The 15,931-nt window shown below is 42.0% G+C and overlaps 1 protein-coding gene across 21 annotated transcripts in view; it reads left to right on the top strand.

The window, feature by feature from the left end:
* LOC128695868 (vinculin-like) overlaps positions 1 to 15,931 on the top strand; it is a gene marked incomplete at its 5' end in the record, with an annotated part of 191,280 nt that overhangs the window by 27,174 nt on the left and 148,175 nt on the right. For all 21 annotated transcript variants that reach the window (XM_070084918.1, XM_070084917.1, XM_070084912.1 and 18 more), the window contains 1 exon segment: positions 7,731 to 7,882. In XM_070084918.1, the coding sequence (XP_069941019.1) occupies positions 7,731 to 7,882 (152 nt within the window).

Below are 15,931 nucleotides of genomic sequence, written 5' to 3'. Positions count from 1 at the left end.
AAAGAGAGTTTTGTGTATGGTAGAGCTATAATTGAAAGAATTAAGATGGAGAGTAGGATAGCAGATGAACAAGGAGGCTTTAGGAAAGGTAGGGGGTGTGTAGACCAAGTGTTTACAGTGAAACATAAAGGTGAACAGTATTTAGATAAGGCTAAAGAGGTTTTTGTGGCATTCATGGATTTGGAAAAGGCATATGACAGGGTGGATAGGGGGCAAAGTGGCTGATGTTGCAGGTGTATGGTATAGGAGGTAGGTTACTGAAAGCAGTGAAGAGCTTTTACGAGGATAGTGAGGCTCAGGTTAGAGTACGTAGAAGAGAGGGAGATTATTTCCCAGTAAAAGTAGTTCTTAAACAAGGATGTGTGATGTCACCATGGTTGTTTAATATATTTATAGATGAAGTTGTAAGAGATGTGAATGCGAGGGTCTTGGCAAGAGGTGTGGAGTTAAAAGATAAAGAATCAAACACAAAGTGAGAGTTGCCACAGTTGCTCTTTGCTGATGATACTGTGCTTTTAGGAAATTCTGAAGAGAAGTTGTAGAGGTTGGTTGATGAATTTGGTAGAGTATGTAAAAGAAGAAATTTAAAAGTGAATATAGAAAAAGAGTAAGGTGATGAGGATGAGAAAAAGATTAGGTGACAAAAGATTGGATATCAGATTGAAGAGAGAGAGTATGGAGGAGGTGAATGTATTCAGATATTTGGGAGTGGACATGTAGAGTAGATGGGTATATGAAGGATGAGGTGAATCATAGAACTGATGAAGGGAAAAGGGTGAGTGGTGCACTTCGGAGTCTGTAGAGACAAAAAGCTTTGTCCGTGGAAGCAAAGGGGGAATGTGTGAGAGTATAGTTATACCAACACTCTTATGTGTGTGTGAAGAATTGGTGATGAATGTTGCCATGAGGAGAAGGGTGGAGGCAGTGGAGTTATCATGTCTGAGGGCAATGTGTAGTCTGAATATAATGCATAGAATTTGTAGTTTGGAAATTAGGAGGAGGTGTGGGATTACCAAAACTATTATCCAGAGGGCTGAGGAGGGGTTGTTGAAGTGGTTCAGACATGTAGAGAGAATGGAGCGAAATAGAATGACTTCGAGAGTGTATAAATCTGTAGTGGAGGGATGGCGTGGTAGGGGGTCAGCCTAGGAAAGAATGGAGGAAGGGGGTAAAGGAGGTTTTGTGTGTGAGGGGCTTGGCCTTCCAGAAAGTATGCATGAGCATATTTGATAGGAGTGAATGGAGATAAATGGTTTTTAATACTTGATGTGCTGTTGGAGTGTGAACAAAGTAACATTTATGAAGGGATTCAGGGAAACCAGCAGGCCAGACTTGAGTCCTGGAGATGGGAAGTGCAGTGTCTGCACTCTGAAGGAGGGGTGTTAATGTTGCACCCCTTTGGCAAGACAGTAGTGGAGTGAATGATGATGAAAGTTTTTGTTTTTTGTGCCACCCTGCATTGGTGGGAATCGGCTGATCTTTTTCTTTCAACAAACCGGCTGTATCCCACCGAGGCAGGGTGGCCCAAAAAGAAAAACAAAAGTTTCTCCTTTTAAATTTAGTAATTTATACAGAAGAAGAGGTTACTAGCCCCTTGCTCCCGGCATTTTAGTCGCCTCTTACAACACGCATGGCTTACGGAGGAAGAATTCTGTTCCACTTCCCCATGGAGATAAGAGGAAATAAACAAGAACAAGAACTAGAAAGAAAATAGCAGAAAACCCAGAGGGGTGTGTGTATATATATGCTTGTACATGTATGTGTAGTGTGACGTACCTGAAATCTTGCATGTTTATGAGACAGAAAAAAGGACTCCAGCAATCCTACCATCATGTAAAACAATTACAGGCTTTCGTTTTACACTCACTTGGCAGGATGGTAGTACACCTACCATCTGACTTATGACCGAGTTCGGTTCCGAGAAACCGGTTGCAAGTCGAAATGGTCGTAAGTCGAACTTTACTACTGAATATCAACAAAACATTTTTGTAATGACTTTATTTTATTGTTTTATTTTTATGTTGTTAGTACTGTATTTTATACTGTAAGGTTTAGGATAAACACTGTGTACAACACAAATACAGTGGACCCCCGCATACCGGACGCCTTGCATAACGGACAATCCGCATACCGGACGCTTTGATCACTAAAATTTTGCCTCGCATACCGCCCAAAAACCCGCTCAGCGCCCTTCGTCCGAGACGCGTCCAATGTGCTGCCTGAGCCATGCTCACATGTTCCGCCGGTGGCATTGTTTACCAGCCAGCCTCCGCGGTAACATCCAAGCATACAATCGGAACATTTCGTATTATTACAGTGTTTTTGGTGATTTTTTTCTGGAAAATAAGTGACCATGGGCCCCAAGAAAGCTTCTAGTGCCAACCCTACAGCAATAAGGGTGAGAATTACTATGGAGATGAAGAAAAAGATCATTGATAAGTATGAAAGTGGAGTGCGTGTCTCCGAGCTGGCCAGGTTGTATAATAAACCCCAATCAACCATCGCTACTATTGGTGGTACAGCTGCTGCTGCTGCTGTACCACCGTCAGCTGCTGCTGCACTGTCAGCTGCTGCTGCACTGTCAGCTGCTGCTGCTGTACCACCGTCAGCTGCTCCTGCTGCTGTAGTACCGTCTGCTGCTGCTGTAGCATCGTCTGCTGCTGCTGTAGCATCGTCTGCTGCTGCTGTAGCATCGTCTGCTGCTGCTGTAGCATCGTCTGCTGCTGCTGTAGCATCGTCTGTTGCTGCTGTAGCATCGTCTGTTGCTGCTGTACCACCGTCAGCTGCTGCTGCTGCTGTAGCATCGTCTGCTGCTGCTGCTGCTGTAGCATCGTCTGCTGCTGCTGTAACATCATCAGTTGCTGCTGTAGCATCGTCTGCTGCTGCTGTAGCATCGTCTGTTGCTGCTGTACCACCGTCAGCTGCTGCTGCTGCTGTAGCATCGTCTGCTGCTGCTGTAACATCGTCAGTTGCTGCTGTAGCATCGTCTGCTGCTGCTGTAGCATCGTCTGTTGCTGCTGTACCACCGTCAGCTGCTGCTGCTGCTGTAGCACCGTTGTTGGTGTGGCTTATTGAGAATACCAAGAAACAATTAACCCCAGAGGATTTGCCACCCAGGATAACTCAAAAAAGTCAGTGCGTCATCGAAGACTGTCTAACTTATTTCCATTGGGGCCCTTAATCTTGTCTCCCAGGATGCAACCCACACCAGTCGACTAACACCCAGGTGAACAGGGAAAATGCCTGGAACTAGTGCTCATATTGGTGAATTTAGAGCCAGCAAAGGTTGGTTTGAGAGATTTAAGAATCGTAGTGACATACACAGTGTGATAAGGCCTGTTCTGGAAGAAAATACCAAACAGGACCTACAGTACTCAGGAGGAAAAGGCACTCCCAGGACACAGTGTCTCATCAGTCATTGCTGCATCTTCAATAAAGGTAAGTGTCATTTATTCTTCATTTAGTAGAGTAGTACATGCACAATATATATTGTGCATGTACTACTCTACTATTGTGCATGTATCCTTCTCTTTGTGTGTAGGAAAATGTATATTTCATGTGGTAAAAAATTTTTTTTCATACTTTTGGGTGTCTTGCACGGATTAATTTGATTTCCATTATTTCTTATGGGGAAAATTCATTCGCATACCGAACATTTCGCATAACAGCCAGCCCTCTTGCACGGATTAAGGTCGCTATGCGGGGGTCCACTGTAGTTGTTTATTTCCCAGAAATTTGGCATAAAAAACACGGTCGTAAGTCGGATGGTAGGTGTACCTCCCTGGGCGGTTGCTGTCTACCAACCTACTACCTAGGGAATCGGCTGATGTATTAATAAAATAAAAAAATGATATAAATGCCAGGTAACAAGTTTACATTTACATATATTAAGTTAGCACTAGAACCTTTGATATACCTTTGAAGAATTTCAAGAGTATATCTACTCTCTGAGCCCGGCCATTGGTCAGGCTCGTCTGGTGCTCGCCTGGTCAACCAGGCTGTTGCTGCTGGAGGCCCGCTGCCCCACATATCCATCACAACCTGGTTGATCTGGCACCTGGTGAAGATACTTGTCTAGTTTCCTCTTGAAGGCTTCAGCACTTGTTCCAGCAGTGTTTCTGATATCTTCTGGTAAGATGTTGAAAAGTCTGGGGCCCCGGATGTTGACACAGTGTTCCCTTATTGTCCCCACCGCACCCCTGCTCCTCACTGGGTTTATTTTACACTTCCTCCCGTATCTCTCACTCCAGTATGTTGTTATGGCAGTGTGCAGATTTGGGACCAAACCCTCGAGTACCTTCCAGGTATATATTATCATGTACCTCTCTCTCCTCCTCTCCAATGAGTACAAGTTCAAGACTTGCAGGCATTCCCAGTAGTTTAGGTGCTTTACTGGCTCAATGTGAGCTGTAAACAAACTCTGTATTTGTTCCAGCTCCGATATTTCTCCTGCCCTGAATGGGGCCGTCAGCACTGAGCAATATTCTAAGTGAGGGAGCACTAGCGATTTGAAGAGTGTCACCATCGGCATTGTTTCCCTTGTTTTGAAAGTTCTCAATACCCACCCAGTCATCTTCCTGGCTGTCATGATCTTTGTCTTGTTATGGTCTTTAAAAGAAAGGTCCGCTGACATAGTTATTCCTAGGTCTTTTACGTGTTCCTTATGTTCTATTTGGTGACCCTCTTGAGTTTTGTATATAGTGCTCCTTTTGAGTTCTTCATTCTTTCCATACCTAAGCAGCTGGAACTTATCACCATTGAACGTCATGTTGTTTTCCAATGCCCACTGGAAAACCCTGTTTATGTCTTCCTGTACTTCTTCAGTGTCCTCTACCGTACTGACTTTCATGCTTATTTTAGTGTCATCTGCAAATGATGATACAAAAGTGTGCCGGGTGTTTTTGCCTATGTCTGCTATGAGGATGAGGAACAGCAGAGGTGCCAGGACATTGCCTTGGGGCACTGAGCTTTTGACCTCGGTGATACTGGAAACTAGTCATTAAAACATTAAAACTAGTCATTAAAGCAATAAAAAAAAATAAAATATGCACACAGTACACTCATTACTTATCTTAAAATATTTGTAGTCTTAATGTAGAATGAGAGGTGAGTAGTATTTATTGTAAGAGGTCAGGTATGGTCTATATGGCCACCCCACCCACACGTAATATATATTTAAAACACCCTAGAGCAATAAAATGCATATACACTACACTCATTACTTACCTTAAAATATCTGTAGTCTTAATGTAGGGTGAGAAGTGAGTAAATGAGATAAAACGAATAAACGAGAGAGAGAGAGAGAGAACAAATAAATGAGAGAGAACAGAGACACAGAGTATGTAAACAAACAGACGAATGCGCCTGGTTATGGTTCATACACATTCATTTCCATGTTTGCGAGTGAGTAAGTTTTTATTCAGGTACAGGTACACATAAAAACAGTTACATAGATTACCATACATAGCGGCATATGTGTAGATTACCCAGGATAACCCAAAAAAGTCAGCCAGAGTGTTTATTTCCATGTTTGTCAAGCTTATATCATAATACAAACACCTTACATTGTGTACAAGTTGTCTCCACGTTGGTACAGTAGAATAAATAAAGAGATACACTCCCATTCTCATGTAACACACGATTTTAGAAGGAATGACACTCTGAATGACGGCATATGTAAGGAATAATTTTCTACAGTTATCCCCAGTAATACTATTGTGTACTATAGAAAACGTTGTTCTTTCCAACATTCTGACAAGATGACTGGAACAACATCTCATGTTTATGTTAATTTATTCTACTGTGGATGCATTTATCATGTTTATATGTTATGTAGCATGTTCATTATATAATTTTGAAAAAATATCATAGATGGATTAATGAAAATGTTTATATTAATGTAATATACGACATTTAATGCGCCTCAGAGTGATTATTATTATCATCATTATTAATATGGCATCTTTGAGACTAATAAGACATTCTTAGTGATTTTAATGTGTACCTGAATGCCAGTACAGTGTGTAAGTTTATTTAGGTACAGGTACACATAAGTATAATTATCAGAGTACAGTGGACCCCCGAGTTTCGTGATTAATCCGTTCCAGAGAGCCTGCCGAAAGTCGAAATTCACAAAACTCGAAACCATTTTCCCCATAAGAAATAATGGAAATAAAATTAATCCGTTCCAGACACCCAAAAATATTAAAATAATTTTTTTTTGTTTTCAAATTAAATAAAGATTTACATACTGAAAACAATCAGAAATCAAGTACATGCATATAAAAAATAATAATAACATTACACTTACCTTTACTGAAGACTTCTGGGTGGATGGAAGATGGGAGGAGGGGATAGGAGGAAGGTGTACACTATTGTTTGGAAGGAGAATCTCCTTCCATTAGGACTTCAGGTAGCAAGTCCTTTTCTGGGGTTACTTCCCTTCTTCTTTTAATGCCACTGGGAACAACTTGAGAGTCACTGGACCCCTGTTGCACAAAATATTTGTCCAGAGAGGTCTGATTCTGGCATTTCTTTATGATTTGCCTGAAGTGGGACAAGGTTTTGTCACTGAACATGTTTCAGCTTGGTCAGGGTGATACTTTTCAACAAAACTTTGCAACTCATTCCACTTTGAACACATGTCCTTAATCACTGAAGAAGGCACCTCCTTCACTCTCTTTTCCTCCTCCTCTGAAGCAAGTTCCTCAGCTGTGGTCTGATGCTGTTCCAGTTGAAGCTCTTGCAGTTCGTCAGTGGTTAGCTCTTCCCTGTGGTCCTCCACCAACTCTTCCACATCCCCGTCACTCACCTCCAACCCCATGGACTTGCCCAATGCCACAACACCTTCCACAACAGGCAGAGGGTCGATAGGGTCAGGGTCTGCCTCAAACCCTTCAAAATCCCTCTGGATCATGTTCACTCTCTTTACCAAAGGGCTTGCACTAGCTTTCTTTGGGCCCATGGTGACTTATTTAGCAGTTGCAATCACAAAAAACAATGGATTATTACTAATGAACCCGTGGGGTGATGGTCACGTGTTGGTAAACAATGGCACATTGAGTGTGAATGGCGTGGGAGACTGGCTTTGTGTGCGCGGTGACGGGCGGACGGGTACCGGACGGTCGCCGAATCACGAGTCTAATCACGAAACTTGTGGCCAAATTTTGCCGAAAAAATTACAGAAAGTCAAATTTCATGAAAGTCGATGCTGCCGAAACTCGGGGGGTTCCACTGTACGTAAATATAAAATATGAAATAACTTTAAAATGCTTGAAATTTTGGAAAGCTTCTAGACATAATGGAGAAATGTGCTCAGAGAATGTAAACAAACCAGGTGGCATGTGGTGATTGTATTAGAAAGTCAGGTGAGGGGAGCTGTATAGCAAGTTTTGGTCATAATTTGAAATATCTGTATTACCGGAACACCATAAGGCGAAACACCATAAAGTAGGGCCCTACTGTATTAGGTTAGTGTACCACTTTGTCAAGTATGCCCTCAGTCCATGAAATTTATCCTTTCACCATCTTTATGTAAAAATCACACATTAAAGGATTAATTTTTAGTTGAAGCAAATTTTGTTTGTTCAAACATTCTTAATTGCATTAAAATGTTCGCATACAGTAACTGACTTAAAGCTATTTATGTAACCATGCTCTTGTATTATTGTAAATAAGAGATCTGGTTATGGTTTTTAAATGGTTTATTTAATTTTCTATATCTTCCCTAGGTACACCAGGCCGTGAACAAGCCTTTGATAATCGTGCTGCCAATCTTGCACATTTCAGCAACAGAGCTGCTAAAACAGCTCTTATGGTTGCTGCTGGTAGTTCAGGTGGCAATAAAAAACTAACAGAAGCTCTACTTGCATCTGCTGGTCAGGTAAGCTTTACTTACTTCATAATAGTTCTTTGTATGGTATGTTGTCTCTCGTCATATTTGTATCACTTCATTTGTGAGTAAAACTTTCAACAGTATTGTATTATGGAGTGTTTGTCTACATTTGGAAAATACAATTTTTAATTTGGAATTTTATCCCGAATTCAGCATATCTAAATTTGAAAAAAAATAAACAGATTTAACAAAGTCAAAACTACATGATATAAAGTAATCCTTTACTTAGCATGTGGGTTATGTTTCTTGAAAATTGATATATACCTGAAGACACACTACAGAAAGTTAATAACCTGCAAAGAAGTAGGTTTACATTCCAAACATCTCAAAAGTGAACCCCCTTCAAAAATTCAAATAATTTATGTACAGTATTCTAGGTAGTAGGTTGGTAGACAGCAACCTCCCAAGGAGGTACTACTGTCCTGCCAAGTGAGTGTAAAACAGAAACCTGTAATTGTTTTACATGATGGTAGGATTGCTGGTGTCTTTTTTCTGTCTCATAAACATTCAAGATTTCAGGTGCGTCTTGCTACTTCTTCTTACACTTAGGTCACACTACACATACATGTACAAGAGTATATGTACATACCCCTCTGGGTTTTCTTCTATTTTCTTTCTAGTTCTTTTTTTTTTTTTTCAACAAGTCAGCCGTCTCCCACCGAGGCAGGGTGACCCAAAAAAGAAAGAAAATCCCCAAAAAAGAAAATACTTTCATCATCATTCAACACTTTTACCACACTCACACATTTTCACTGCTTTTGCAGAGGTGCTCAGAATACAACAGTTTAGAAGCATATACGTATAAAGATACACAACATATCCCTCCAAACTGCCAATATCCCAAACCCCTCCTTTAAAGTGCAGGCATTGTACTTCCCATTTCCAGGACTCAAGTCCGACTATATGAAAATAACCGGTTTCCCTGAATCCCTTCACTAAATATTACCCTGCTCACACTCCAACAGATCGTCAGGTCCCAAGTATCATTCGTCTCCATTCACTCCTATCTAACACGCTCATGCACACTTGCTGGAAGTCCAAGCCCCTCGCCCACAAAACCTCCTTTACCCCCTCTTTCCAACCCTTTCGAGGACGACCCCTACCCCTCCTTCCTTCCCTTGTTCTTGTTTATTTCCTCTTATCTCCATGGGGAAGTAGAACAGAATTCTTCCTCCGTAAGCCATGCGTGTTGTAAGAGGCGACTAAAATGCCGGGAGCAAGGGGCTAGTAACCTCTTCTCCTGTATATATTACTAAATGTAAAAGGAGAAACTTTCCTTTTTCCTTTTGGGCCACCCTGCCTCGGTGGGATACGGCCTGTGTGTTGAAAGAAAGAAAGATATATATACAGTGGACCCCCAGTTAACGATATTTTTTCATTCAAGAAGTATGTTCAGGTGCCAGTACTGACCGAATTTGTTCCCATAAGGAATATTGTGAAGTAGATTAGTCCATTTCAGACCCCCAAACATACACGTACAAACGCACTTACATAAATACACTTACATAATTGGTTGCATTGGGAGGTGATCGTTAAGCGGGGGTCCACTGTATATATACACACACACACACACACATACACACACACACACACACACACACACACACACACACACACACACACACACACACACACACACACACACACACACACACGCACACACGCACACACGCACACATGCACACACACACATACAAAATACTGAGAGGAATTGACAAGGTGGACAAAGACAGGATGTTCCAGAGATTGGACACAGTAACAAGGGGACACAGTTGGAAGCTGAAGACACAGATGAATCACAGGGATGTTAGGAAGTATTTCTTCAGCCACAGAGTAGTCAGTAAGTGGAATAGTTTGGGAAGCGATGTAGTGGAGGCAGGATCCATACATAGCTTTAAGCAGAGGTATGATAAAGCTCACGGCTCAGGGAGAGTGACCTAGTAGCGATCAGTGAAGAGGCGGGGCCAGGAGCTCGGACTCGACCCCCGCAACCTCAACTAGGTGAGTACAACTAGGTGAGTACACACACACACACACACACACACACACACACACACACACACACACACACACACACACACACACACACACACACACACACACACTCACTCACTCACTCACTCACTCACTCACTCACTCACTCACTCACTCACTCACTCACTCACTTACTTACTTACTTATGGGTTTTCTTCTATTTTCTTACTAGTTCTTCTTCTTGTTTATTTCCTGTTATCTCCATGGGGAAGTGGAACAGAATTCTTCCTCCGTAAGCCATGCGTGTTGTAAGAGGTGACTAAAATGCCGGGAGCAAGGGGCTAGTAACCTCTTCTGTATAAATTACTAAATTTAAAAAGAGAAACTTTTGTTTTTCTTTTTGGGCCACCCATCCTTGGTGGGATACAGCCAGTTTGCTGAAAGAAAGAAAGAAGTATATGTTAATATACAATTAACCTTCTGGCAGACGCATTAAGTTATTTTATGCTAGACGTAATTGTGTAAAGGATGCAGATGAGAGTATTTTGTACAGTGCCTCTTCCCAAAAAGAGCCTGTCTCATTGGCATTATAAATTTGTTCAGGAAATGAATTGTGCTTTTCCACCTAACTTTTTTTTTCTCCAATGAACTGGCTTTATCCCACTGAGGCAGGGTGACCTGAAAAGAAAAATGAAAGTTCTTCTTTTTAAATTTAGTAATATATATAGGAGAAGGAGTTACTAGCCCTTTGCTCCCGCCATTTTAGTCGTCTCTTACGACACGCATGGCTTATGGAGGAGGAATTCTGGTCCAGTTCCCCATGGAGATAAGCAGAAATAAACAACAAGAACTAATAAGAAAACAGAAGAAAAGCCAGAGGGGTGTGTGTATATATATATGCTAGTCAATAACAACACTGCAGCTAGCTTGGGGATTGAACCTGTGTTGTTTTAGCTTGCCTGATGGTGAGCGAAAATTCATGATGCTCTAACCCACTGGACCATCCAGTCCTACAGTGATCACTCGCCCATCAGAGCTAGGTGTTGTACTGTGAACCAAGGGCATATGATGGTGTGGGTGCCTTCAGAGCTAATTTCATTCTACTCCCCATTTGGTGTACTAGACTCCACAAGCAGTATATATAGTATTGTAACCACGAATGAGTGGTATTTAATCAATAACAATACTGCGACTAGCTGGGGGATCGAATCTGTGTTGTTTTAGCCCGCCTCATGGTGAGTGAAAATTCACGACGCTGTAACCCACTGGATCATCCAATCCTACAAAGATCACACACCCAGCAGAGCTAGGTGTTGTACCATGATCCAAGGACATATGATGATGTGGGTGCCTTCAGAGCTAATTTTATTCATGATAGTCACAGTGTTGTTATTGATTAAATACCACTTGTTCGTGGTTACAGTATTGTATATATTGCTTGTGAAAGTTAGTACTACACCAAACAGGGAGTAGAATGAAATTAGCTCTGAAGGCACCCACAATATCATATGTCCTCGGATCACTGTACAACATCTAGCTCTCCTGGGTGCATGATCTTTGTAGGATTGGATGGTCCATTGGGTTGGAGCATCGTGAATTTTTGCTCACTATGAGACTGGCTAAAAAACAGGTTCGATCCCCCAGATAGTCGCAGTATTGCTATTGATTAAATACCACTCATTCGTGGTTACAATACTATACAGTGGACCCCCGCATAGCGACCTTAATCCGTGCAAGAGGGCTGGCTGTTATGCGAAATGTTCGGTATGCGAATGAATTTTCCCGATAAGAAATAATGGAAATCAAATTAATCCGTGCAAGACACCCAAAAGTATGAAAAAAAAAATTTTACTACATGAAATATACATTTTCCTACACACAAAGAGAAGGATACATGCACAATAGTAGAGTAGTACATGCACAATATATATTGTGCATGTACTACTCTACTAAATGAAGAATAAATGACACTTACCTTTATTGAAGATGCAGCAATGACTGATGAGACACTGTGGCCTGGGAGTGCCTTTTCCTCCTGAGTACTGTAGGTCCTGTTTGGTATTTTCTTCCAGAACAGGCCTTATCACACTGTGTATGCCACTACGATTCTTAAATCTCTCAAACCAACCTTTGCTGGCTCTAAATTCACCAATATGAGCACTAGTTCCAGGCATTTTCCCTGTTCACCTGGGTGTTAGTCGACTGGTGTGGGTTGCATCCTGGGAGACAAGATTAAGGACCCCAATGGAAATAAGTTAGACAGTCTTCGATGACACTGACTTTTTTGGGTTATCCTGGGTGGCAAATCCTCTGGGGTTAATTGTTTCTTGGTATTCTCAATAAGCCACACCAACAACGGTGGTACAGCAGCAGCAGCAGCTGACGGTGGTACAGCAGAAACAGACGATGCTACAGCAGCAACAGACGATGCTACAGCAGCAGCAGACGATGCTACAGCAGCAACTGACGATGTTACAGCAGCAGCAGATGATGCTACAGCAGCAGCAGCAGCAGACGATGCTACAGCAGCAGCAGCAGCTGACGGTGGTACAGCAGCAACAGACGATGCTACAGCAGCAACAGACGATGCTACAGCAGCAGCAGACAATGCTACAGCAGCAGCAGCAGCTGACGGTGGTACAGCAGCAACAGACGATGCTACAGCAGCAACAGACGATGCTACAGCAGCAGCAGACGATGCTACAGCAGCAGCAGACGATGCTACAGCAGCAACAGACGATGCTACAGCAGCAGCAGACGATGCTACAGCAGCAGCAGACGATGCTACAGCAGCAGCAGACGATGCTACAGCAGCAGCAGACTGTACTACAGCAGCAGCAGCAGCTGACGGTGGTACAGCAGCAGCAGCAGCTGTACCACCAATAGTAGCGATGGTTGATTGAGGTTTATTATACAACCTGGCCAGCTCGGAGACACGCACTCCACTTTCATACTTATCAATGATCTTTTTCTTCATCTCCATAGTAATTCTCACCCTTATTGCTGTAGGGTTGGCACTAGAAGCTTTCTTGGGGCCCATGGTCACTTATTTTCCAGAAAAAATCACCAAAAACACTGTAATAATACGAAATGTTCCGATTGTATGCTTGGATGTTACCGCGGAGGCTGGCTGGTAAACAATGCCACCGGCGGAACATGTGAGCGTGGCTCAGGCCGCACATTGGACGCGTCTCGGACGAAGGGCGGTGAGCGGGTTTTTGGGCGGTATGCGAGGCAAAATTTTTGCGATCAAAGCGTCCGGTATGCGGATTGTACGGTATGCGATGCGTCCGGTATGCGGGGGTCCACTGTATATGGTAGTACATGCATGTGTAGTGTGACCTAAGTGTGAGTAGAAGTAGCAAGACGTAACTGATATCTTGTATGTTTATGAGACAGAAAAAAAAGACACCAACAGTTGTACCATCATGTAAAACAGTCACAGCTTTCCATTTTAGACTCGCTTGGCAGGACAGTAGTACCTCCCTTGGTGATTGCCGTCTACCAACCTACTACCTCGGACTAGCATATTTGAAACCATACCACGGGTGGGGTTTGAACCCGTGGTCAGAGAGTCTCAAACTCCAGACCATCGCGTTAGCCACTGGGCCAGCTAGCTTCAATAAGATTCATCCAACTACATATATTTCTACACCATAGGAAAGTTAGCATAGGCACCACTGTGACCACAAATGCAAGTTTTTACAGACGAATCTCCTGCTATGGTGTAGAAATATACCTAGTTGGATGAATCTTATTGAAGCTAGCTGGCCCAGCGGCTAATGCGATGGTCTGGAGTTTGAGAGACTCTGACCACGGGTTCAAACCCCCCACCCGTGGTATGGTTTGATTGCAATCGTGTCAATACAATTTTGTGAGTCTAGCATATTTGTCTCGAATAATTTCCTGCATCTTCATGAAATACAGATATCCATTCGTCAAATAGCTTAATTTGACAATTACTGTGGGTATATTGAATATAGGTGTCAATCTTAATCTGTTTATAACAAGACCTGACCTTTTCCATCAACCATGTACCAGTGGGTTGTAATACATTTTTATGGCACCACGCAAGACTTCATTCTTATAGAAGTTTGTCAAGTTATTCACTAAAAGCCTCTTGTAAAGTTTTATTAGCCATGAAGAACATAACAGGCACAATACCATAACTAGAACAATACACAAATGACCTGCACATAGGAGAGGAGAAAAGTTATGACAATGTTTCAGTCTGTCTTGGACCATTCACAAGTCACACTGACAGAAGGAAGCATGTGAGCCAGTATATATAGGTGAGGAGGACAAGGAGGGAAGAAAGAGAGGAGGAAAAAGAAGTAATGATAGTGGTAATGCTGGTAATGGAAGTAGTAGTGGTAGTAGAAAGTAGAGGAAGTAGTTTTATTCCACAAGAGAAAGAAAGGGGAGCAAAGGGGGCAATAGTAATGGTAGTAATAGTAGTAAAAAAGGTAGAAGGAAGAAGCAGTAATAGTAGTAAGAGTGATGGACATAGTAGCAGAAGTAAGGTAAGTCTAAAGACAAGAAAAGGAGCACTGCAGGAAAGCTAAGAGTCCATGAGGGGTAGGACCAAAAACACAGTGGGGGGGGAGGAACTGAAGGACAGAACATACTAGGAAGAGGAAAAGAAAAACAAAGTACTACTACTACTGCTGCTGCTGCCGCTGCCGCCACCGCCGCCGCTTATTATTCTTAGTCCTTCTCCAGTCCCTGGCCTCCTCGCCTTTATATACTGGCTCACATACTCCCTTCTGTCGGTGTGACTTGCGAATGATTCAAGACAGACTGAAACGTTGTCATAAGCTTTTCTCTCTCCTATGTGTGGGTTGTATGTGTTTTATTAGTCATGGGATGATACCAGATTATTTGCCAATACCAATAGTCAATTTTAGGCTGATATCCATTGATACTGGTAAGGATACCACCAAAATTGACTGATACTCACAGATACTGATACTCTAGTTTTAATCTGATACAGTATCATCAAAATTAGCCGATACCAATACATTGGGTTATCACTAATTTTGATATTTCTGTTGCGCCTTAGCACAAATGGACATTGCCCTTGCAACATCTCTTTGTCATAAGCATGTTAATACTTATGTCACTATCAAGGTTCCTGCACAAGTAATAGTGAAATTCTTTTTATATTTTCCCTTTATATTAGAAGGGCTGGGCCCCACTGCAAATGTTGCACTTGTATTAATACTTCTTGGGATCTTGCTTCTCAAGGGCACAACTAGCCTAATAACAAATGGTAGGAAGGTCCTAAGAAGTGATCATTTTGGTAAAACTGGTAATGTTGGCGCATTCTCAGTAATTCATCAGTCTCTACACAAAAAGTGGCATTTTATTCTTGAAAATGTTGAATTCTAGTTAAAATATTTTTCTGAAATTGCCCATTGGATGTAATCTTTAAGATTGTCATATTTTGAATTTTAGTGTTTATCCAGTTCTAACTTTTTAGATACCACCCCCTCTGAGTATGTGTGCATTTTCTTTTAAAACGCACCAGCCATCTCCACCAAGGTAGGGTGATCCAAAAAAAGATGAAAAACTTACATTCATTCAATAGTTGTCTTGCTAAAAGCATGCTGACATCTCAGTTCAGATGCGCCCACCAGGCTGCACCATCCCAACCCCTCTTTAAGAGTGCAGGCACTGTACTTCCTACCTCCAGGACTTAAGTTTAACTAACTAGTTATACCCTGAATCCCTTCATAAATGTCACCTTGCTCTCACTTCACCTGCACATCAAGTAATGGAAACCACTTGCCTTCACTCATGCTTGTCTAATGTGCTCACACAGGCCTGTTGAATGTCCAAGCTCCCAAATATTTTTCTTTTCTTTTATTTTTCTCAGCCTACACCCATCTTCCTTTAGCTTCTGCTCTTTTAACATTATGTTTGATATGCCTTTTCACATATATTACCATGTTTTTGAAAAGGACTATTTTTATAAATATTTATCACAGTGCTCCTTAATTCTTAGGGACCTGGATGTGGTAGAAAAGCTGATCAAGAAAAATGGCAGTTTTGTTCATATTT

This window comes from Cherax quadricarinatus, chromosome 14 (assembly GCF_038502225.1).
Source record: "Cherax quadricarinatus isolate ZL_2023a chromosome 14, ASM3850222v1, whole genome shotgun sequence".
In the NCBI taxonomy this organism is placed as follows: domain Eukaryota; kingdom Metazoa; phylum Arthropoda; class Malacostraca; order Decapoda; family Parastacidae; genus Cherax; species Cherax quadricarinatus.
This window is presented reverse-complemented; position numbering and strand designations above follow the sequence as displayed.